The sequence below is a fragment of the Tigriopus californicus genome, chromosome 1 (genome assembly GCF_007210705.1).
Source record: "Tigriopus californicus strain San Diego chromosome 1, Tcal_SD_v2.1, whole genome shotgun sequence".
NCBI classification, from domain to species: Eukaryota; Metazoa; Arthropoda; class Copepoda; order Harpacticoida; family Harpacticidae; genus Tigriopus; species Tigriopus californicus.
The window spans coordinates 9,938,195-9,959,259 of NC_081440.1; the positions used below are offsets into that span (position 1 = coordinate 9,938,195).

The following is a 21,065-nucleotide window of genomic DNA, read 5'->3' on the forward strand; positions in this document are numbered from 1 at the left end:
AATAATGAGTATGCATATCGTAAAAAAGGTCAAAAAATGATTTGGCTTGTAGCAAATTTTGGTCTAAAGGGCAAATCCACATCCAAATGAGAGAACCAATCTAATACGTGCGCATGTCTATCGGATACACGTATTGACATGATGATTGTCTTTGCGATGGTTGAAGCTAAACCCTTCAACCTAGAGGGCAAGCCCTCTACTTCAACCCACTTACCAATAAAAAAGGATTTGTTTATACAACATTAATATAAAGAGAAATAAGGGTTTTATCTCTCATTTCTCATTTAGTGCTATTTATTACATTCTCATTAGCGGTTATAAAGAAAGTCGCAAAATGTACTCGTATATGTTGGTCGACCTTGTCCGTGCCTTCTCTGAGATCACCCGAACTTGGATCTCGAAGCTAAGGTCAAACGAGCCGGACCAAGTCTCTTTGTTTTGATCCCTGTGGCCATCCAAACCCGACAAAGAAAGAAACGCAAGGCCAACAGCTCCATAAAAGGTTTGAGGACGAAGTTGTAAGAAATAATAGTTTACAATTCATTGAACTAGGTGGGTATTGGTTCCGTAAAAGGACTACTCCAACGACGACTACAACCACCACCACCACCACCACAACAACAACAACAACCACAACCACAAAAAACCCTACAACAACCACAACCACCACAACCACCACAACCATCAAAACCACAACGACGACAACGACGACAACGACAAAGAGCACTATAACTGCAATATTGACTTTGCCGCCCTCGAAAATCTTTCAGCCACAGAAAAATCGTCGTTTCACGGAACAAGACATTTCTCTATCAACTCAACCTTCCATAAGGCAATCTCAGAGAGAAGACTTGATTGCTACAATGAAACCTCAATTGATAACCTCTCCAAACTACCCAGATGATTACGACCATAATGATGAACAGTTATGGCACATTAAGGCAATAGGAGGTGAGATCATTTATTCAATTAGCGTTTTTACCATCCGGATTGCTCATATTTTCAGCATAAACTATTTTCATATCGATTGTTTTATGCCCATCACTCTCGATAGCCAGGTTTCTCATAAGGCGAGCATTGATTTGAAAGCAATTGGGATCATCCCAAATTTCTTCTCGTGGAATGTCCACCGGAAACACATCCTCCAAAGTTTTCAATTCATTGTGGTTTGAAGTGATTTGGACAGAACAATTGTATTTCTTTGCCAGCTCTCGGTTCCCATGAACAATGTTCCACATGTAGAAGAGATCCCCATGTCGTTGCATTTGGAAGAAGAAAGTTTGATCAAGGCACTGTAAGGCTAAAGCTTCCCAACTTTCTTTGGACAAGTTGTGGTTGGTAGTGAGTGTGAACAGAAAGTTGTATTTTCCCTCAGTGGTGATCCAACGCACGTTCTGGTGTTTCTCCTTCAAATGATGTTCCAATTCCTTCTCCTTAATCAAATAAGTACAGGTTCCATCTGGACACGGCACCAGCCGATAAGGACATTCTTCCTCATGTTCCTCAATCAGGACACGTTTCTCTGTGACTTCGCAGCCATTGCTTGCAAATTCACAAGCGAAGTCGAAGTCCACTACTTCAATCAAGGCCTGAACTGTGAGGTTTTGCCGGGGTTGGGGGTTGTCGTAAGCACAACGGGCGATAGGACAAAGAATGATCCGCTTCCAACATCCGGAACACACGTTGTGCCCATTCTGGCACACGTACATCAATCCGGACTTGGGAACGCCCAAGCACACTGGGCACTCCACTAACTTGGTTAACCTGTGTAGATCCATGCTGGTTTGGGTCGTCAATGGGACTGCGCAGTTTTCCTCGCCATTCACCTCTTTTTCAATGAAGCCATCCATGAGCATATCCGTTGATTTCTTGCTCCGTTTGATCTTACGCGTTGGGCCGGCTCGAAAATTCTGACTCCCATTCTTTGGAAGATTCTCATCACCTACGTACGTTGTTGCTCTAGTTTTGCGTGGGTGTGACGCGATTCCGGGAAATAGCATGGTCTTTTCGAGAGCTGGGCGAGTGTTGGTCGGGCCACAATATTCAACGGCTGATTTATCTCTTAAAAGGACTCGACAAAGAAAACCGTTGAGACATTTAAACCACCAACAGAAATAAAACCGTTGACCTCTTGAGTGCGACCAAGAGGGAAAGAAAGAGAGAGGGAGAAACGCTTTGTCATCCGATATTCCTAGGTATATTCTTTGATGTGGCGTTCTGTTTTGACAGACGATTACAGAATTCGCTTGGAGTTCCTGGATATTGACTTACAAAGGGCGGATCCAAGTCGGGGACCAAGTGGAGATCAACTGACTGTGTATGATGGCTCGGATCATGAGAAGGAATACTTTCAAATGGACCCTCATTTCAAGATTGGAACGCCGTTGTATTCGAGAGTCAACGATCTAACCGTTCATTTCAAAACTGACCAACGAGGATCTCGGAGAGGCTTCAAGGCTCAGTTCCAAAAAGTGAGGCGAGGTAAACAACACAATGATTCTCCTCCCTCTCCCTATATGAATGTATTCATAATGTCAAGTGTACATAGCTGGTCTAGTAGTCCCACATAAACAATTTTGTTGGCAATGCTTTCCTAGGATCGACTTGCAGTTACATGCACAGTCTGGTGAACTTGGTTGGTAATGATGGGCATGGGACCATGTACCTAGAGAGCCCAGATTTTGGAGGGGTGGGCCTCTATTTCCCTTACTTGGAATGCATTTGGAACATAACTGTGCCTGCGGACAAACGCATCCGATTGGACTTCTTATCACCGGTGGAGACGAAAGATCAACAGGATTTCTTGTCGGTGGTCGAGAACAATCGCACGATATACAACATCACGGGTTACGTGGAGCACCCTAAGACCCTCATATCGCAAAGCAACCATCTCCAAGTGCGTTTGACGACTTTGTTCTTCCATCGTCGAAGTGGATTTTATGCCCAAGCTCAATTAGTTGATCCCAAACAATCTCCTCCAATTTTGACCAACATTGAGAAGAGAGTTTTGGGCTTAAATACGATTCAGCCCACTACGACCCCACCACCAATTGGGCCTTTTAATTTGTTCAGTTTGATCATGGCCGATCCTAATATTCTTGCCCAGAATCCCCAACTTCTTGAGCTCCTCAAACACACACGCTTTCGTTTTTGAGTCGATTTTGTGTGACTTCTGAAATAGAATAAACTGCATTGAACAAAACAATTTTGGAACGACAATAAGTAATTGGCAGGGCTTGTATAACTTTTTTAGTAACGTTAATGGTAACGCGTTACTTTTCTGAAAAAGTAACAGTAACGGTAACGGAACGGATTTTAAGTCCTACCCTTACCGTTACTTTTTTCTTTTGTAAACGAGGGAAAAAAATGTGTAAAGGTTTCCTAACCGAGTTTTCTTAAAATGCAATGCTTGCTTGCCACTGATGGGATCAAATAAATAATCACCGAAGTCATTTGTTTCACGTCATATTTACCAAACGTTAAAAAATGCATAAAATATTTTTTTACAGTTTTAGGCCCTCTTTTTCTGAAAAAGTAACGGGTAACGGTCACGCTTAATTTTTTTTCTGTAACGGTTCAAGCCTTGGTAATTGGTGATGGATCAAAAGGCACCTAAACCAAAAGAGGAAACCATGCTTCGTGAAACCAGAAATTTGGAACTTATTTCTTTTAGCACTTCATCACTGGGACATATACTATAGACATAACTTAGATAGTATAAAATAAAAAGGTTGACTATCTTGGTCCGCAATTTTCACTTTCAATCGATTATTTCTACTAAAGAACGAGTTAATTGGAAATAAGTATGTTTGTAACAATAACAACAATCGAAAAATGTTGTGCAAAAGTTACTTGATAAATATTTTTGGTTATCTCAACACTAAAAAGGAGCCATGTGAGCCATGTCAGTAGTCAGAAATTAAAACTAGTCAAAAAAAAGGAAATTAGAAAAATCCGCACTTTTTCTGAAGGTTCTAAAGCAAAGCAAGAAGCCATTGACCTCAAAGCCCCCACTGTGTAGGATCTAACAACTACCATAATGTAAGTGAGCATTTGGGGGGAGAGGGCTAACCCAACCCAAACCAGTGTTGTACTTTGGTTGGGCCAAGGAATCTCTCTGCATGATTTGTGTTTCCTATACCCAATCCAGAGAGTGCGAGAATCTTGTCTCGTGTAATTCATTAGAGATCTTCTTCAAGCCAAACGACAGGACTGACAATCCTAGGACATTTTTCAAAACAACTTAGCAATAGTGCAAGCTCCTTTCAGACTTCTTCCACATGAAGCTCCGATAAATCATGAAAATATCGGCTTGAAAAATAAAACAACGGTCGTTTCTCCAACATGTTGACTTATTTCTTGTTGTTTTTGCTATCTGGATAGAGTGTGAACGGTTTTAGGCCGTTGGATGGGGCACCATCGCTGAGGCCACCGATTTTCCTGACACCTACGCAAGATCTCCCTCCTCCCAATACTCCTCCTCCTCCTCCTCGTCGTCCTACCCACTCCCCTGGAAATAGCACTCCAAGAAGGCAAAGAAATAAGGGGGGTCGTTCGCTTGTCATCCTTCTTTGGGAGCGACGTCCATTTTTTGAGCTCGCTCAGATCATTCCACATTGACTCGGATTCATCGTCATTCCCCGATCCCTTCTCAATGAGTTTCAACTTTGGTGTGTTTACGTACAGCGTCTGTGTTCAACTGATAACATTTCTACCACGATATATGTACATCAAAGGTGTGAGAAAAATCGCTTGAATATGCCAAAATTGAAACAAGTGCTGGATTTGAGGCGATCTTGTTTATCTTATTACGCTGCGTTCTTGCATGGAACTTTCAAGGTAAGACTAAGAAATGCTTTACAGTACTTGTTGGACATCGATGACTGCAAGTTCTCAATTTTCATTCGAACCTCGTTTTAGACAGTGTCTTTGCAGCTGCGAAAGGAAAAGGTTCGCTTAAAATTCGACAAGTTGAAGGCTTGGACCAAGGAACTCTTAGAACACTTGCCATGGACCATTCAAACCGAGCTTTTTGAGACCCTTGAGCTCATTATTCTAGCAGAAAAAGGTTACCTCGACGATTCGTATTACACATTGCTAAGCTTGTTTCTTAACAGCGAAACTAGGTGAGAGCTGCCATTTTCTTTCACCAAAACGATGGATGAGTATCGATTTCTTAACTAAATGATTAACCATGTGCTTTGTTCAGATGCTTATCCTTGAAGAACCCCAAACTCTTCCAAGACAGTTCTCTGGCTCTGGAATCCTTTCTCGGAGGTCTTGGACAATGCTCGAAGGTCAGAGAATTTACCATCACCAAGAAGGTAATGGAATTGGTGGATTTCGATGTCGTACCAATCCTCAACCTGATAGGATATTTTTCCGGACTAGAAAAGCTTGTACTCCAAGGTAATTCATTATGCCCTCCTTGATAAAAAGAAAGTCTGGTCTTGAGTTTTCTTTTATGGTTATCTTAGAACTGGAAGGAGTGGAAGATTTAAACCGGGATGCACTCGATGAGCTTCTCATTCAACTGAGCATGAATTCGCCCACGCTCAAAGTAAGTTGATATTTTGGTCTGTTCACCATGAATCGATCAGCAATTGCCCTTTGGGATTTCGAAATTAGTTTCCTCCCCCTTATGTAATATTGGTAAAAGCCGAAAGGTGGCACTGATCATTGACATTTGACAACGGATATGATGAGTTGTTGAGTTGTGATACTTGACGTAAAGGTAAGGATCAATATTACGAGCACTTGTACATGTAGAGTAAACCTTGTGAGCGAGGGCTCTCCACGCACTTTGAGCTGGAGAGCTGGGATCCTCTGTCTTGCCAGTTTGTAGTTTGTTGTAATTGGCTGGCATCATGCCCAGCACGGAACCAAAGTAGTGAGGACTCTGAGCGAGGGAAAGAAACGATGGGAGGGAACGTACATGCTATCACATACTGGATGCACATACACTTACTATCGCAAAACGGATGGCTTTATCTCGAGCCGCAGGCCCGCATCAAACAACAGACAGCAAATCCTTGATGTGCATCTATCGTTGGTGATGAAAATAAGTGACTCACTCATTCCAATTTTTGGGCTGTTGAGTCAGAGGAGAAAGATTGTGTATCTTTCAATGACTTTCGAGTGAGTTAGAGGAGCTTCAAAATCGACACCATGGTAAAGGACAGGCTTCAGGAGCTCAACATAATACGGGACAACGGCTCTGAGGAGGATCTGAGTCGACGGAATGATCAGAATCAGGGCGAGTTCTTCGCTCTCATCGAAGAGATCCGACATGACCTCGAAATATTGGGCTCAAACATTGAGGGATCAAAGAAAATCCAAAACAAGATCATTTCTGATCCCTTAAATCGGGCTAAGCTCCAGGCTGATCTGTCTGATGTGAAGCAGGCCATCAAGAAAAAGGCCTCCATGATCAAGACCAAACTGAACCAAGTGGCCCAAATTAGTGCCAAGGATGAGTCCTCCACAGCTGGCCGGATTCAAAAAACGGTCTTGACCACCACAGTTCAAAACTTTGTCGAGTCCATGCGGAATTACAACGGTATCCAGGCGGATCATCAAGACAAGGTCATTGGTCAGATTCAAAGGATGAAGGACATTGGGGCCGTTGATGAGGATAGAGATACCGAAACGGGCACTGAGCTCATGCAAGCACAAATGGCCAAGCAACAATTGAACGATCTGGAGGCTCGGTTTTCCCACTTTACCAAGTTGGAGGATTCCATCGAGGAGATGCGCGACATGTTTTTGGACATGAACATGTTGGTAGAAAGCCAAGGCGAAGTTATCGATCGAATCGAGTCGCACGTTCAAAATGCTGAGGTGGATGTGGAACATGCGGCCGAGCAGACCAAAATCGCTCGCAAATATCAATCCCTGGCTCGGCGAAAGAAAATTTATCTGATCACTTGTGTCGTTCTCACCCTAGTCATACTCATAACAGCGGTTCTCCTAGCAATATTTTTGTAATCAGAACATGTTACTCCGAGATAAATTGCCTCACAACATCTCCTCTACTTGAATCATTGTACTCGATTAGAAGTATTATGGTCTTTGACCGAAGTCAAAATGTTCCAACAATAATACATATCTCATCAGTACCGGTGTATTAGAAACGGTTGTTCACTTTCGTTCAGAAAGTGGATGCTTTTTGAGATGCCAAAAAAAAAACGCGTAAAAGAAACCCATTTCGTTGAATGGGTCGGATGAGTAAGCCTCGTTCAGCCAGTGAAGCCAGCCATCACATCTTTCGGTTTGTTCTGATAGGTGCCTACATAATATCCAGCCTTTATGAGAATGATCATACGTTTGTGGGTAAGGTCTTATAGTGTCGGTGAGAAAGGTCGGGGAGGAGAATCGAACTGGGGGCTTTTCTCATGTTAGTACACTGCGTTTACAACTAGGCCACTTCTCCTCCCTCATTAGGGACTAAAAGATGCAGCAACCTATGTTTAATTATGATCCATTGGTTATTGATATCTCATTGGTAGACCAACCCTCCGATATGTAACAAAAACAGTCAAAGAACCCAAGATACCCAAGATTAAGATCAGTAGGCAAAAAAATTAGCTGGATCGAAACGTTTCACATTTTTTTTTCAAAGAATATTTGTCTTTTTCAGCATCTAGATTTGTCTGGTGACCCTCTTAGTGAATATGCATATGCAGCTATCGCCCAAATGAAGAGCCTCCACAACCTCAGTTTGAATCGATGCAACTTGAAACTTAAGAGCCTCCTTCAAATCATGGAGAGTTTGGAAGCCCTCACTAGCTTGGAATGTGATCATAAAATCCAAGACTTGATTCTTTCGCCCGACAACGATGCCACTTTCACGCATTCCAAGCTAGAATCGATTGCTTTGAACGGTGTTGAAGGACTGACCTTAGTGGCCGAGGGGTTTCCGTATTTGAGGGAGATATCAGTGGATTACCCCAACTTTGGCGAGCACTTTGAAGAACTTGACGAAGGCTTCAAGGCGCTAACACAATGTGGCCTTTCACCCATCATCAAGTTATCTTTTGAATCCTTTAATATGCTCTATTTCGTCCAGGTAAAAGGTCTGGTAAAAGAACACCTAAATCCATGATAAATTCCACAAGCTACTCTCTTTCAGATGGAAAACTTCCCTCTCTATGGACATCTTTTAAAAACGATAATCTTAACCCAATGCCAATTTCTTCACCCTCAATCGCTTAATCCTCTTTCGAGGCATTGTCCCAATTTGGAACATCTATCTTTAATTGGATGCTCTCCCATATCTAACGACATGTTTGAAGGCGAACTACCTGACCTTGAGCGAGAACCATTCCTAAATCTCAAAGAAATGTCCTATGAAGGTTCCTTTCCTCCTCATTTAGCTCACTTCTTGCTCAAAAGTTCCGAATCATTGGAAACTTTAAGACTTCACATTCGTCAGGGGATCTTTTCCTCGTCTAATTTTGAGGTTTTGGCAGAAAATCCCAGACAAAAGTTGCGATCGTGTTTCATTTCTTTTGAGCGATGTCAAATTGACTTTCTCTCTTCGCTGAAACGTTTCATTTACGCTTCTCCATTGTTGGAACGATTAGAGATCTTCACCCGTGACCATACCAAGAAAACAACCCTCGAGCGATTGCAAGCCGAATTGAGAAGACACAACGTGGACCTCAACTTTTTGTTCCACACCCAACCCAAGCCAAGATGTTAACCGTGAAATGAAGGCTGTGATAAACGGATCAGGCTTTTTACCGTTTGGCGAGTCTACAAATGATCCAAAATACTTAACAGTGCATAACAGTCGAAATATATTTATACGAAGACCTTAAATCTAACTGAGTGCCAAAGCGAATAGGAATACGAATGTCTAAAGATTGCCACGTTCTTGCTGTTCCAACTCGATGCATTCGAAGAGGGCCTTGAAGTTGCCGGCTCCAAATCCTTGGTGGTTGTTTCTCTGAATGATTTCAATGAAAACGGTGGGACGATCTTGGAGAGGTTTGGTAAATATCTATGAATAATGCCCGGATGACGATTAGTGGATGTAATTCGATTAAATGACAGCATGCGCTTCCTTACTTGTAAGAGGTAACCGTCATCGTCGTAATCAATGAGGATCTTGAGCTTTTGGAGAGTCGAAATGTCCTCCTTGACTTTGACCTTGGAATGCTGAAGTCTTGTTCTGAGTTGTTCATAATAGGAATTGGGAATATCCAGGAATTCGGTTCCACGAGCTCTCAAATTCTCAATTGATTTGATGATGTCATTGGATCTGAATAAGTGATCAAATTTAGAATTGAAACTCGTGGCTCTTTTCTGTCAAATAAGCTATACTTTACCTAAGAGCGATATGCTGAACTCCAGCCGATCCATAATAGTCAATGTACTCTTGGATCTGAGACTTCTTTTTCCCATCAGCAGGCTCGTTAAGAGGCATCTTGATGTTCTCCTCCCAATTGGCCACAACAATTGATCTTAGAGACGAGTATTCGGTGGTGATTTGCTTGTCATCCACGGACCAGAAACGATGGAACATCAAATTCTGTTCGTACCTGAAATTGGTCCACGGAAACGATTTAATCCCATTTGATTTCTATGGGGAGTGCCGGCAATGTTTGTTTCAATTACCATTTGGCCGCGTCCTCCATTGACAAGTCCGGCTGGTTGCCCACAATATGATCGATGAAGAGTACCCCCACCTCTGGGAGGGTGGGACTCAGACAATCCTTGATTTTGGGAGCTCCAAATCCAGGTAAGAAGATTCCTTTATAGTTGGAACGATCCACGAAGGTGTGAGTGGTATCGCCATAAGTCTGAACTCGGGCGAACCTGACCTTGCCATCTTTGTCTTCTTCCTCCCAAATGTCCTTCACGATCTTGACCCCCTTCTTTTTGGCCCTTTCAACGATGGCCTCCAGATCTTCCACGGCAAATGACACATCCTTGACACCATCGCCATGAAGGGTGAGATGGTCTCCCATGATCTTGGTGATCTCACCATTGGGCTCATATCTACATTTAGGTTCAGAATATGGATGTTATCTATCACTCTCATTTACCCAAGCCACCCCGTCGCTCACAGTGCTGACCGTGTACGCGTACTTACGCCGACTTGAATACAAAGATAGTTTCCCCTTGCTTCACCGCGTGGGAGGCCACTTGTCGCTCTCCTGTCTCCAATCCCTTGTAGGCCATGGGCTCGAAGCCCAAGCGGGCACAGTAATGGGAAGCCACCATTTTGGCATTGCCTACCCACCATTCGATGTGATCAAATTTCAAGAAACGCCCCTTTTCAGGTTTGGGACCCTACGCATACATAGATGAACATGTGAGGGAGAAAACAAGTGTCAGAAAAATACATGTTTCTGAGATTAACCAATGGAGTTGAGCGTTGCCCCGATGTTACCTTGTCCGTGTAGTTGGTTCCAATTGGTCGGTTATCCATGGTTGCTTGTGCACGTCTCGAGTAGCAAAGATGAACTGGAACTCTCGCTGGAAATGTCGCCGTAATTATTGCTTGAATCCTGCCCGTCATTCGAATGGGGGCTCGACTCCACGTTGGACACTGATCAAAATAAATCCCCCTTTCACCGATTGTTCGTTTGGCCTCAAAGTTCTCATCTTAGAGCTTGTTATTGATATCAATCAATCAACATGCCTTAGGCCAATTCAATATCAGCCCACTTAAAAGAATGTCATTTTCACAGTGCAGTGATCCGGTTTCCCCCGTCGGATCTTACTTGACAATCTCCAATGCCTGTATCTTTAACCTATTGGAGTGGCACCATCCTATCATCTAGCCAGACAACAGCCAACCATCATCATCATCATCATCCTCATCATCCAGCTATCCAAAGATCTCGGGGAAAACTCGTCTTGCCATTCTTCGTATCAAAAGAGCAACTGGTTTCCAGCTAAAAAACAATCACGCTCATCAATGGCGTCCACACCAAGCGAGACAAATGAACTTTTCTCTTCTTTTCACTCTTAACCAAGCATTGGGAGCAAATCCTAATTTCCTGCCACCTATTTCTCCTTACAAGGCCCCCGAGTTCAGTAGTTTCCAAGGTTGGTGGTTTGACATTCAATTCCAATTTCTCATCACAACAGATTCGGGGCATGTTCAGGCAATAACAATGCGAACATTAAGTCCCTTTTCTGTCGCCAAAACCGAGGGGTAACACTTTTTTCGCATTGGTTGAATCGCCGAAGTTGAACCACCATGCTGCTTCTTTGTACTTAGATCACTGAATTCAAGTTCTCGGAAACAGGGCCAGCTAAGGGAACCTGTTTGTTTAACCACTTTGTTCCAAGGGGCTTGACTTCTCGAATGTTCTGACACAAAATGCTCACATTCCGTCGGACACGCCTTCAGAGGACCCATCCATCCCCTGCATGTTACACCTATTCCATGTTATTTTCTTTTGTTTCTGGGTCTTTGAGATTTGAATCTCAATAAATACCTTCAGGATCTAACAATGTTGACGTGTATTTGTTGACATGGGAGTAAAGAAACGACACACATGCTGAGTTCATCTGTCAGAATGAATGGTTTATTAATTAATCGTTCAATAGTAACTTTTCTTGTCTGTCGACGATTTCACAATATTTAGATGATTTCCCCTTCCCCTCGACATCTATGGCGTTACATCACCATACTGCATCAAACGGGAGCTACAGTGTAAATAAGGATTCTGGAAAATGAACATTGGTAGGTTGGGTTTAATCCAATCCAGGGAATGGGAAATGGGAGTGCTCGAAAAATGACAGACAAGAAGGTAAAGAGGGGGGAGGGGAGAATTCAATTGGGGTGATTATCACAGGTGAATGACATTCATAGTTGTAGTACGTCTTCATTATTGTTATTAAGTTGGTGGGATGGTTGTTAGCATCGAGTCAGTCAGCTCGCCCTCATGTTGGCTTCATATGGCAAAAATCTGTTGTGATCGTCAAGGGACTTGGAATTAATCCAGGTTATTTTCGCACTTCCAGCAACTCGGGATACTTCTCGATGATGTTCATGAGGATACCGTCGATGTAATTTCGCAATTGGAAATTCACGTCCTTTTGCTCTTTGAGAGCAGTTCGAATCTGGAACACAAAAAAGACTCATCTCAAACGTGGTCACGATGTCACTGACTAAAGTTCCCAGGTTTATTAGCAATCAGCTCCACGTTCCACGCACACGCGATTTAGTAGTAACGGATGAGGCAAATATTAAGACCTCAGGAAAAGAAGAAAAATTAGAAGTCAATGGACAAACAAGGTCTATTATACGTGGAGGGTGTTATTATGATAGGTACGTTAATCAAGAGACAAGAAAGAAAGACAAAATGAAAATCGAACAAAATGAACGTGTTGAAGAGGGAAACCAATCCATTCCGTGCTTTCCTCCTTATAACCCGCTAATTTGTTCGATTTATGGAAGAAAAGTTAATTGGAACTCTTCAAAACAAATGGAAAATTCAAGTTGACGCCAGATCACGTATCTCCTCGGCCATGTTAGATGAAATCAAGCAGATCGAGTTAACCACCCAGACAGCTAGACCCTCCTCGACAACCCCTTCATCCACTCGGTGATTTTTTGATTTTTACCTGAGCTAGTTCGAGTTTTGTAGACGAAAGATCCTAGAATGAGACAAGGAAGACACCACTGTACAAAACTACCCAACCTGAACCACAACTCCGTCAACATGAACATGGGGAGGCCTGGCCGACGAAGCAAAAACCACCAACACAATGCGCGTACTTTGGGCGAGGACAGCAACCATGATATCTACTCCATCGCTACTTAGTACGGGGCACCCAAACAATATCACGAGTAAACAATCAAACCACGAAAAGCTTTGAAAGACGAAGAAATGAGGCATAACCTACCTGATTATCTGACATTTCTTGGATCTCGTGATCAATGGAAGGCTTCGATGCATCCGTTGAGATTAAAATGGATTTCCCTTCTTCTAAGCCTTTGTTCAGTATCTGTCCCATTAGTTCCTCGTTTTTCTCCTCCAGGTGGCGTCTGTCTTCCCTCAGGTTGCGAATTTCGCTCTCCAATTCTTTGATCCGAGAGGGCATCACCTCCAGGGGGTCATCCTCGATGATCTGACCGCCTTTTCCGTTCACCACGCCCACATGATGACTGGTTCTGGTGCTAAGAATTTCAACCTGAGTAATAGAAAACAAGAAAAAGGTCTCTGAAATAGTTTGCAGCCGTTTAAGTCTGCATTAAATAAGTTTGCAGGCTGTCACAGGATACTTGAATTCCACATTGGTATGCAATAAATACAGAGTGAAAAGTTGTTCAATTTCAGAGAATTCCTTTTATCTTCTTTCCTAACATTGTGAATGGTAACTTGTTTCGACATAAATAAATTTGCATGAATACGTGAAAGAAGGGAGATGGTTCTAGTGCAGTTGGTTAACGCGCGACCGAGCTAAGCTCGGCTTCATGGGTTCTATCCCAGGTCTCCCCGCCCCCCCCCCTCCCTTTCTAGTGAATCATCGCCTCGAATGGCGGCCCCAGAACCCAGAACGGGACGAAATAAATATATACATATTGCAACATTGTAAAAACAAACCTGTGATCCAATGAGAAAGATCTCACAATAAAGAGTTTAAAAAAAAAATCAAACCTGTTCTGAATGCTAGACCTAAATAATCATTAGCCCAAGTCACGAACTTCAAGAGATATGGTAAGGCCAGCTTTTTTTTTAATATAGTCAAACATAAGAAATGTAGACGATTGCAACTGAACGCAAATCATTTCATCTTTATAATATTTGATTGGAAAGCAGTATTTTCCCAAGCTATATCATTAAGATCTGATGAAGCTAATCAAGATGCGGCCGAAGATTTTATGTGAGGGTAGCCATTACTACATTTCTTTGACTAAAGATGCTTAAAAAAAGGCTCATTTCAGAATCTTGGGCTTTGACTACCTCTCGCAAGTTTCCTAGTCCACATTTAGGATTCAAATTTGACCAAGATCATTTATATTTGGAAACGAAATTTTCTCTTGTGTTGTAAGTCTATATCTCTAGAAGTCCATGCCCAAGGTGACGTGGCTTAACTCAAACTAAATGGCAATACATTGCATAAATCTCGGCGTTTTGATGCCCATTGTAACCAAGAGAAAATAATTTGTCCTTCGATAGCTCGCCTTTCTTTTCATTAGTCTTAATTCAGTTTACAAGAACGAGGGAGAATTTCCCACTATGAAATTGGCCCTGCTCATAATCTGAATAATAAACAATGAATGGTGAACAGGGCCTTATGAAGGTAAGGAATTATTGTTTATAAACAAGGAAATGGGGGGCTCTCCTAATTTTGAAATCCTATTACCTCTTTGGTCAGTTCGTTTATCAAGTGCTTGCTCTGGCCCCGTTCTACTTCGAAAGCGTCTTGATCCCTCTTCCGGGCTTCGAGGACACCATTATGTTCATCTTGAAGCTGAGTCAGGCTATTCTGAGCGTCCAGGAGGTAGTCCTCGGTGGTGCGCTTCTCCAATTTGATCTTTTCCAATGTTGACCTCAGGTTGGCGGTCTCTTGATGGAGTTTACCATTTTCCTTCTCTAGTGTTTGTAGTCTGAATGGAAAGGAGATGTTAGTTTTGACCAATTTATCTCCATTACATAGCTAGCCTTCGCTTTCTTGTCTTACCTGAGGGTGTGGTTTTCAATCTCGAGGTGCTTTTCCCTCTCCAATCGAGCCAGAAGCTCTTTGTTCCGCTTTTGTTCCTCGTCGAGTCGCTCGTCGGAGCGAAGCTCCAACTCGCGGATGTTTTCCTCCAGCATGTGAATTCTAACCGAAAGAGGAAGAGTAGATCCCATTATCATTTAAACGTGTTTTGATGTTCTGGTCCCGGAGAGTGTCTAACCACCTTACCTGGCTATTAGTGAGGTATTGTCTTGTTTAACTTTAGAGTATTTGTCATCCGTCGTGGCCTGGCTTTCCGCTAGGTGTCCTACTTGCTCTTGAAGCATTTGGACCTGAAAGAACAAGTGTGTTCGTCTTTATCAAAGGGAAACACGAGAGTACCGAGCGGGATCTCTGGGAATTGTATAAAAAAAAGGTCGACAAGCAGCGAGTCATTCGTGGGCTGACGCACTCACTTCTTCACTTAAATCCTCGTGAAGTGTGTTGTTATTATTCCAGCAAAGTTTAGTGTAGTCGCCATTTTTCATGCGATTCTTTGGCACGGAGCCGGGCAAATCAACACTGGACATTTGCCGTTGAAGCAACAATCGCTTCTCATTGGTGTCGTAATCAAATCCTTTGAGGGTGTCAAATTCGGTGATTAGATTGTCGATATCTTGAGAGCTCCATCGATCCAGTCTTGAGAGTAGTAAGAATGGAGAGCCGCCCGCAGATATACATAGATATTGGTTCAAACTTCAATGTATGTACGTACAGTAAAAGGAACTTGACCGTGGAAGTCCAAGAAATGGGTATATCTCAGCTCTCCATTCTTACAGTTTTCGTTGATTTCTGGCGTTCTTGATCGCTTTTGTGGGACAGAATGAGCTCAGATCGTCTTCGGTAGGTCCGGATGTGAGGCTGAACTGTCCCTCCCAGAGATCGTATTGGAGGCCTTCTTCGTCCTCTTCTCCTTCGTTTTCAGCGGCCTCAAACTCGTCTGGACGAAGGTCAGTCTGTGCCTCGACGCCAGAAGTTACACTTGCCATTCTGGTTGAATCCTCAAAAGGTCTATATGACTTCTTGAAGCGCATTTGATAACCCGCAGCGCGGAAGCTCTTCCAGGGAAAAGCTTAGTTCGCTTCCTTATCACAGAAATACTTGAAAATACTATTTATTAGCTCTGTATTTTCTGTAGGTCTGTTAAGATTCGCTTGAGCTCGTTTTTTAGCATTCAAGAGCAGAACGATTTCTTGAGCTTGATCTCAAGGCCAAGATGAGACGGCCCATCAATTCGTCTTCATTTCCATGACAAGTAAACAGACTTCTTTTTGAGACGAGAGAGAGATCAGGTTGAATGACAAAGAATCACAATCACAAGTTCACTAAAGCAGCAAGAAAGCTGAAGGAAACTAATGATCCAAGAGAAAATTCTGATTTTTGACTTTGCTCCACAAAAGGTTTTTCACTTCCTTCATTTGATGGTGTCAGTATGTAGCTGGATCGAGTTGATGAGTTGAATTATGCATGTTCGGAACGTGGGTTTTTGATTGGTTGTACGGAGGCGTTTACCGTTCAAGATCATGGAGTCAGTACACTTATCGGTTGTGTGTTGTTCTCTAGATGATACTAAAGATCCTTCAAAATATTCATTCACTTCGTCGCTTAGTTTTCTCCAGACTGACGTTTTCCGTCCACTACTGCGACCCTTGTCCTCGAATGGCCGACATAAATACGGAGATGAAGTGAATGTGGGGAGGAAAAAAAGAGTCTCGCGGTGGAATTTCTGAGGAGAACTCGGCTCGATTACTCGGGATTCTGTCCGGCCCAGAAAAAATCCCCCAAATTGGGGACGAACAACAACAGAAGAACACTGAAGGGCGGGAGGGGAACGTGGTGTGAATATGCCTCAACAGTTTACTTGCGATGCTTCCGTGCATGCATGTCTGTATAATCGGTAGTATTTGGCTCAGTTCAACTCCTCCATGTGATTCTCGTCAAGTGTAGAGTCTCGTGAAGTATATCCGATCGTTTTTGCTCGCCCCCATTTGGCACGTTTTCTAGCCATTTCGTAGAAAGTGAGGAGGTTGGGGCTTTGGGCATGAGCACTCTCGTTTCGTCTTAAAAGGTACAAACACTCACGGAACTTTGGCACTCGTGTCGATGTTATGATGTTATGACGCACGGGATAGGCTGATCCTCGTGTACCGTATATCGAGGGGACAGAGGCGGCAAGTTGCTCCAGCCCAATTCAAGATTGTTCGTAGCAACAGCCTGTTTTTCATTCATACCCCCCTCCCCCGCCCTCCCCCCCAAAATTCACCCCTTACATTTTTCATACATTCGCCTTGGACGAGATTATCGCCAATAAAATCATCTTCCTTTCGATACTCTCACACGTAAACAAAGAAGCATGCAGAAGTGCATATGACGTTTTGCATCGAACAAAGTCCAGAGATCCACCGTAAGCCACTGGCAGTGAGGGAACTTCCTGATTTCATATGTGAAACGATCCATCTTCTCCAATCATGAGTAATAGACAGCTTGTTTAAATGAATGCTCGGAGAGTCTCTGCTCCACGGCTTCCCATCGATTTGTCCCTTGTTTGATTGAGAGTTCAAGCTTCTCAAAGGATGCCAGGTGCAGTTATTTTGCTTTGCGAGAGGGACTTACCTTTTGATTTAGATCGTTCACATCGTCCTCCAGTGAGATGTCAGATTGAATATCGCCTTCATCACAGTTAGAGCTTCGTCCGGACGAATTGAAGCTAGTTGAGCCGTTATGGTAGAGAGCGCTAGAATAGGAATATATTTGTGGAATACACCTTTGAGTTCATATCATGTATGGTTATGTCCGCTTACCTGGCTAGGGCGTTGGATCCAACCCTTTTGGGACTGAAATGGAATCAAACAAGAGTGAAAGTGTAAAGGAAAATCGATTTACCACACTCTCACACGGTTCTTGTGAAAATAACCAAAGTGGAATTTATTATATGAACTCTACTGTCCATTCAATTTACTTGCTCACTTGAGAATGAATGGGTTTTTACTTTATATCAAGGAGAGAATGGCAAGCTTTCTAACCCAGGTATAACAACAGTTAAGCCCAGAGAGATGTATTTTGGCGCCAATTACTGGACGTGTCCAAAATATGCGCTAAGAATAACTAATGCAGATGTATAAAAGGACGTACTCGTAAATGACTACGAACTATTGATTACATGGTAACTTTTCGAACGTTGATTTTTTTCCCCTTAAAATTGTTTCTTTTCTGCGTTATGATGGAAAAATAAAAAGGTGAACTTACTGCCGAAAAGATCCCCATCGTTTTGGAGGCACCAAATGTTCTGTGGTACTGGCGCTGTAAAAGAGGAAACAATAGGTGCATATAATTCTTCTCAATGAGAGCATGGGAATTCTTAGTCAGGTCCATGGTCTCGACCCTATCATGCCTCGAGTTGCCATCTATCTTACCTGGGTGTCCTTCTGAGGCTGGTTCGCATCCATGAGTGTCGCCTACCGATATTGCGTTTGAAAACGGGCGAACTTTTCTCCACTCGACTTGAGTCAATCTCGTCAAAATCCACGAGCTCACTAAATAGGACAAAGAGACAAATGCACAAATCACTTCACCACTGAGTTATGGGGACAAAGAAGGATCACTGAAGACACGACGTGCAAGACAGTCGAGACAAAGGTCACAAATGATTGCCCCAAGTGAAGGAAGGATTTCAACTTGGTTTGTATCGGCATGACGTACCTGTCATCGAACTCGACATTGTCGTTCTCGCCGTAGCTTTCGAAGTTCTCCTCGTCCCGATCCGATAGAGAGCTGCAATTGGATTTGATTTGGACATCTGGACTGGTGGAACCGCCCAGGGCAGAATCCGTGAGACTCATCACGGGCGACTGACTGCCATGCTCGCTTTGAGGACTGAAAGTGGCCATTCGCTCTGGACTGTTCATGACCGTGGATTGGGACGATGAGGAATGCTCCAAGGCCTCTGACATGTCGGTCTGAAATGATTCAGAGTCACATGTGGTCTTTGGTGTTGTTGACCTTGATTGCTTTATCGTCCTCATCAGACTGTCAACTCTGTCACCTGTGTTTTTCAGCTCACTAGGTGAAATGACCAAATCTCTAATGTCTTGCGGACTTGACATCTTCTTAGATTTTTTACTCGTACAAAAGTTGTGGGACGTTCGGATGCGTTTCACTTACCATGGAGTTGGTTATGGACGAATTGGTAATGGGTGACCCGAAAAAATCTCTGAGCTGTGCTTCTGGACTGGCCTCTTTTAAGGGTTCAGTTGATCTCCCTAACGACGATCCTTGTGTAAGTAAGGGAATATTTTGCAGTGAGCTCGGTTTGATAGTTGAGGGCTGATAATTTGAATTCCCTTCCAAATTGGATATGTCACCGACGAGATCTGGGATGAGTAACTGAAAAAAAAAATCGCTTATTTGAACTCTGGCCTCGCTCTCAATGTATTACGTCTAATTAGAATGGCTCTTTGGGACTGTTCAAATTGTCTCATTCAACTACGAAAAAGTAAACGCCCACCAAATCGAAACTTTATTTCCGAGCTCTAGCGTTGTCATATCTTGTTTCATGTGAAAATATTTACCAAATCTTGGTTTGTCAAATGGTGTTTGTTGCTTGGAAGACGATTGCTGGTCTCTAAGCTCGAAAAATGGTCCTCTTCGCCTAAAAAATGAATGAATAACATGAGCGAGAATGGGAGAAAATGCGTAAAAGTCAGAATTGTAAAACTGAGCGGGGACCCGTGGGTGTGACTTTCTGAGGTATAAACTGGCTTCACCTTTGCTTGCATTGACGCTGTATATTTGGTTTGACGGCGGTTAGCAAAGCTCTTTTTTAAAAAGGAGAATGAGGAACAGTCGAGCAAGAAGGAAGGGGCTGATGGTGACGATTGCGAATACAATGAATACCACCTTTAGTTGAACCAGGGAGACAATTGAAGCAAGACTCGTTGTTGAGCCACCAGGATGATTTCAAATAGTGTTCACATGTTGAAATCAAGGACAATGCAGTAGTGCTAGGTTCTACGCACACCATTAATACATACTGTATACAGTACAACATAGACGAACACGACACATATTAACTAATGAACATAATTTTGCGTAGTTCATTGGGGTGATCAGTTTTGAAGATGGGCCACCACGAAACGAACAAGGTAGTCTTAAATTCGAAATTCGGAAACTTAAGGCTGGAAGTTCCATTGGAACCGAATTGCATTCATTGCTCTTTCAAAAGCTGCTGCGGATATTGAAGACTCAAGACTTGTCCCCAAGGTCAATGTTAGGGGTTTCGATATTTACTTGATCCAATCTAAAGGGATGATGCGTTTACGATTGAAAATAATGTTTCCTGTCGTATGCGAACAAATGCGAACAACCAGAGTCAAAAGTTCCCACGACCAAAGGAGACTTAGGAAATGATTCTTAAAAAAAGGAATCCGAGCTTTTGTGATTCTTGAAGCCGCCCTATCAAACTATCACAGCCTTCCTCAACCAATCATTGGAACGATTGAAATTCAAATTCAAGAGCACGTAAGAGCCAGTGAGGTAACCACGTGTACCTCCTACCTACAGATTTAAAAATGCAATTCCTGGCATGCAATTCCTGGCCATTCAAGCGATCAAGGCACCCATAAAAGGTCAATTCAAGTACGAACTAGGTCCTTCCTTCTCGTAAATGTTCCATTAATAATGAATTACAGGATTATTATTGCGACAAGAGAGGGTAGTGCTTTTCTTGAGTGCTTGATTGGTTCAGGATGTTCGGTTTTGTTGGTTCTCATTTATGTCTTCAAGGTGCGTAAGTCAGCAAATCAGAGATTTGGAAATTTGCAGCACTTAATTCACATACCAATCACAGAGAGATTTCTTTGAAAACAACTGTCGTCGGATTGATCCTGAGGGAACTTTTTGCACTCGGCATCCATGGTCGAATCTCACGATCACTAAGGAGGAGTGGATTCTCGATAAATCGCCTTGGACACTAATGTGGTGCTAAACCATGTTGGTATCATAGGTTTGATGTCCTTTGAAGTCAGTAAACAATTTCACGGCATTAAAAGAGAGTACGCGAAGAGAAACTAAGGTAGTGAAGGGAGGGCAAGGAGGAGTTGAAGGAGGAGGCCCTTTGGCTGTTGTTCTACCTTGAAATATTGTCGGCTTTCCTTCCCTCTGGCTTCCTCGTGTATGAACATTTGTGATTTGACTTCGTTCAGCCGCACTACTAAGAGCTCCTATGATACGGCCACTAGCTAGCAAGTACAGTATAGTAGTAAGTAACTGAAGGTGTGTAGTGTGTCATCATCAGCTCTCTCCAGCTGAGAAGGGGCAGAAACTCTTTTTAATGTCTTTTGGTATCGTGGTGGCTTTTCGTTCGAGTCTCTGTCCTGCTG

General features: G+C 42.9%; 6 protein-coding genes across 9 annotated transcripts in view; 3 read left to right on the forward strand and 3 right to left on the reverse strand.

Moving 5' to 3' along the window:
• Positions 1-3,375, forward strand: part of LOC131885516 (dorsal-ventral patterning protein tolloid-like) — a 5,755-nt gene extending 2,380 nt beyond the window's left edge. Inside the window, exons 2-4 of the mRNA XM_059233583.1 lie at positions 553-951; positions 2,230-2,481; positions 2,598-3,375. Coding sequence (XP_059089566.1) covers positions 553-951; positions 2,230-2,481; positions 2,598-3,154 — 1,208 coding nt within the window. The 3' untranslated portion in view covers positions 3,155-3,375. The remainder of the gene's footprint in view (positions 1-552; positions 952-2,229; positions 2,482-2,597) is intronic.
• Positions 952-2,129, reverse strand: LOC131885524 (E3 ubiquitin-protein ligase SIAH1B-like). The gene has a single exon (XM_059233591.1). The coding sequence runs from the start codon at positions 1,998-2,000 to the stop codon at positions 966-968; it is 1,035 nt and encodes a 344-aa protein (XP_059089574.1). The 5' UTR covers positions 2,001-2,129; the 3' UTR covers positions 952-965.
• A 919-nt stretch (positions 3,376-4,294) lies between the features above and the next one.
• On the forward strand, positions 4,295-9,913 carry LOC131888172 (uncharacterized). Its single transcript, XM_059236964.1, has 6 exons — positions 4,295-4,839; positions 4,921-5,126; positions 5,210-5,409; positions 5,478-5,560; positions 7,640-8,068; positions 8,132-9,913. The coding sequence occupies exons 1-6, from the start codon at positions 4,759-4,761 to the stop codon at positions 8,702-8,704; spliced, it is 1,572 nt and encodes a 523-aa protein (XP_059092947.1). The 5' UTR covers positions 4,295-4,758; the 3' UTR covers positions 8,705-9,913.
• LOC131888211 (syntaxin-1A homolog) lies at positions 5,927-7,027 on the forward strand. Its single transcript, XM_059237010.1, has one exon. The coding sequence runs from the start codon at positions 6,169-6,171 to the stop codon at positions 6,985-6,987; it is 819 nt and encodes a 272-aa protein (XP_059092993.1). The 5' UTR covers positions 5,927-6,168; the 3' UTR covers positions 6,988-7,027.
• Positions 8,778-10,557, reverse strand: LOC131888200 (4-hydroxyphenylpyruvate dioxygenase-like). The gene is made up of 6 exons (XM_059236999.1): positions 10,400-10,557; positions 10,100-10,299; positions 9,622-10,005; positions 9,333-9,545; positions 9,073-9,265; positions 8,778-9,004 (listed from the first exon to the last, which is right to left on the reverse strand). The coding sequence occupies exons 1-6, from the start codon at positions 10,526-10,528 to the stop codon at positions 8,861-8,863; spliced, it is 1,263 nt and encodes a 420-aa protein (XP_059092982.1). The 5' UTR covers positions 10,529-10,557; the 3' UTR covers positions 8,778-8,860.
• A 962-nt stretch (positions 10,558-11,519) lies between these two features.
• Positions 11,520-21,065, reverse strand: part of LOC131888143 (rab11 family-interacting protein 4B-like) — a 14,214-nt gene continuing 4,668 nt past the window's right edge. Inside the window, exons 1-14 of one of the 4 annotated variants that reach the window (XM_059236952.1) lie at positions 20,525-20,637; positions 19,257-19,336; positions 18,850-19,071; positions 18,388-18,644; positions 18,102-18,221; positions 17,935-17,988; positions 17,490-17,522; positions 17,302-17,422; positions 14,878-14,981; positions 14,653-14,793; positions 14,335-14,578; positions 12,871-13,158; positions 12,589-12,621; positions 11,520-12,084 (exon numbers count right to left, since the gene is read on the reverse strand). In XM_059236952.1, coding sequence (XP_059092935.1) covers positions 11,968-12,084; positions 12,589-12,621; positions 12,871-13,158; positions 14,335-14,578; positions 14,653-14,793; positions 14,878-14,981; positions 17,302-17,422; positions 17,490-17,522; positions 17,935-17,988; positions 18,102-18,221; positions 18,388-18,644; positions 18,850-19,071; positions 19,257-19,336; positions 20,525-20,600 — 1,890 coding nt within the window. In that variant the 5' untranslated portion in view covers positions 20,601-20,637 and the 3' untranslated portion in view covers positions 11,520-11,967. Of the gene's footprint in view, positions 12,085-12,588; positions 12,622-12,870; positions 13,159-14,334; positions 14,579-14,652; positions 14,794-14,877; positions 14,982-17,301; positions 17,423-17,489; positions 17,523-17,934; positions 17,989-18,101; positions 18,222-18,387; positions 18,645-18,849; positions 19,072-19,256; positions 19,337-20,524; positions 20,638-21,065 lie in introns of those variants that run through there. The other 3 variants (XM_059236930.1, XM_059236945.1, XM_059236937.1) reach the window with 3 other exon arrangements.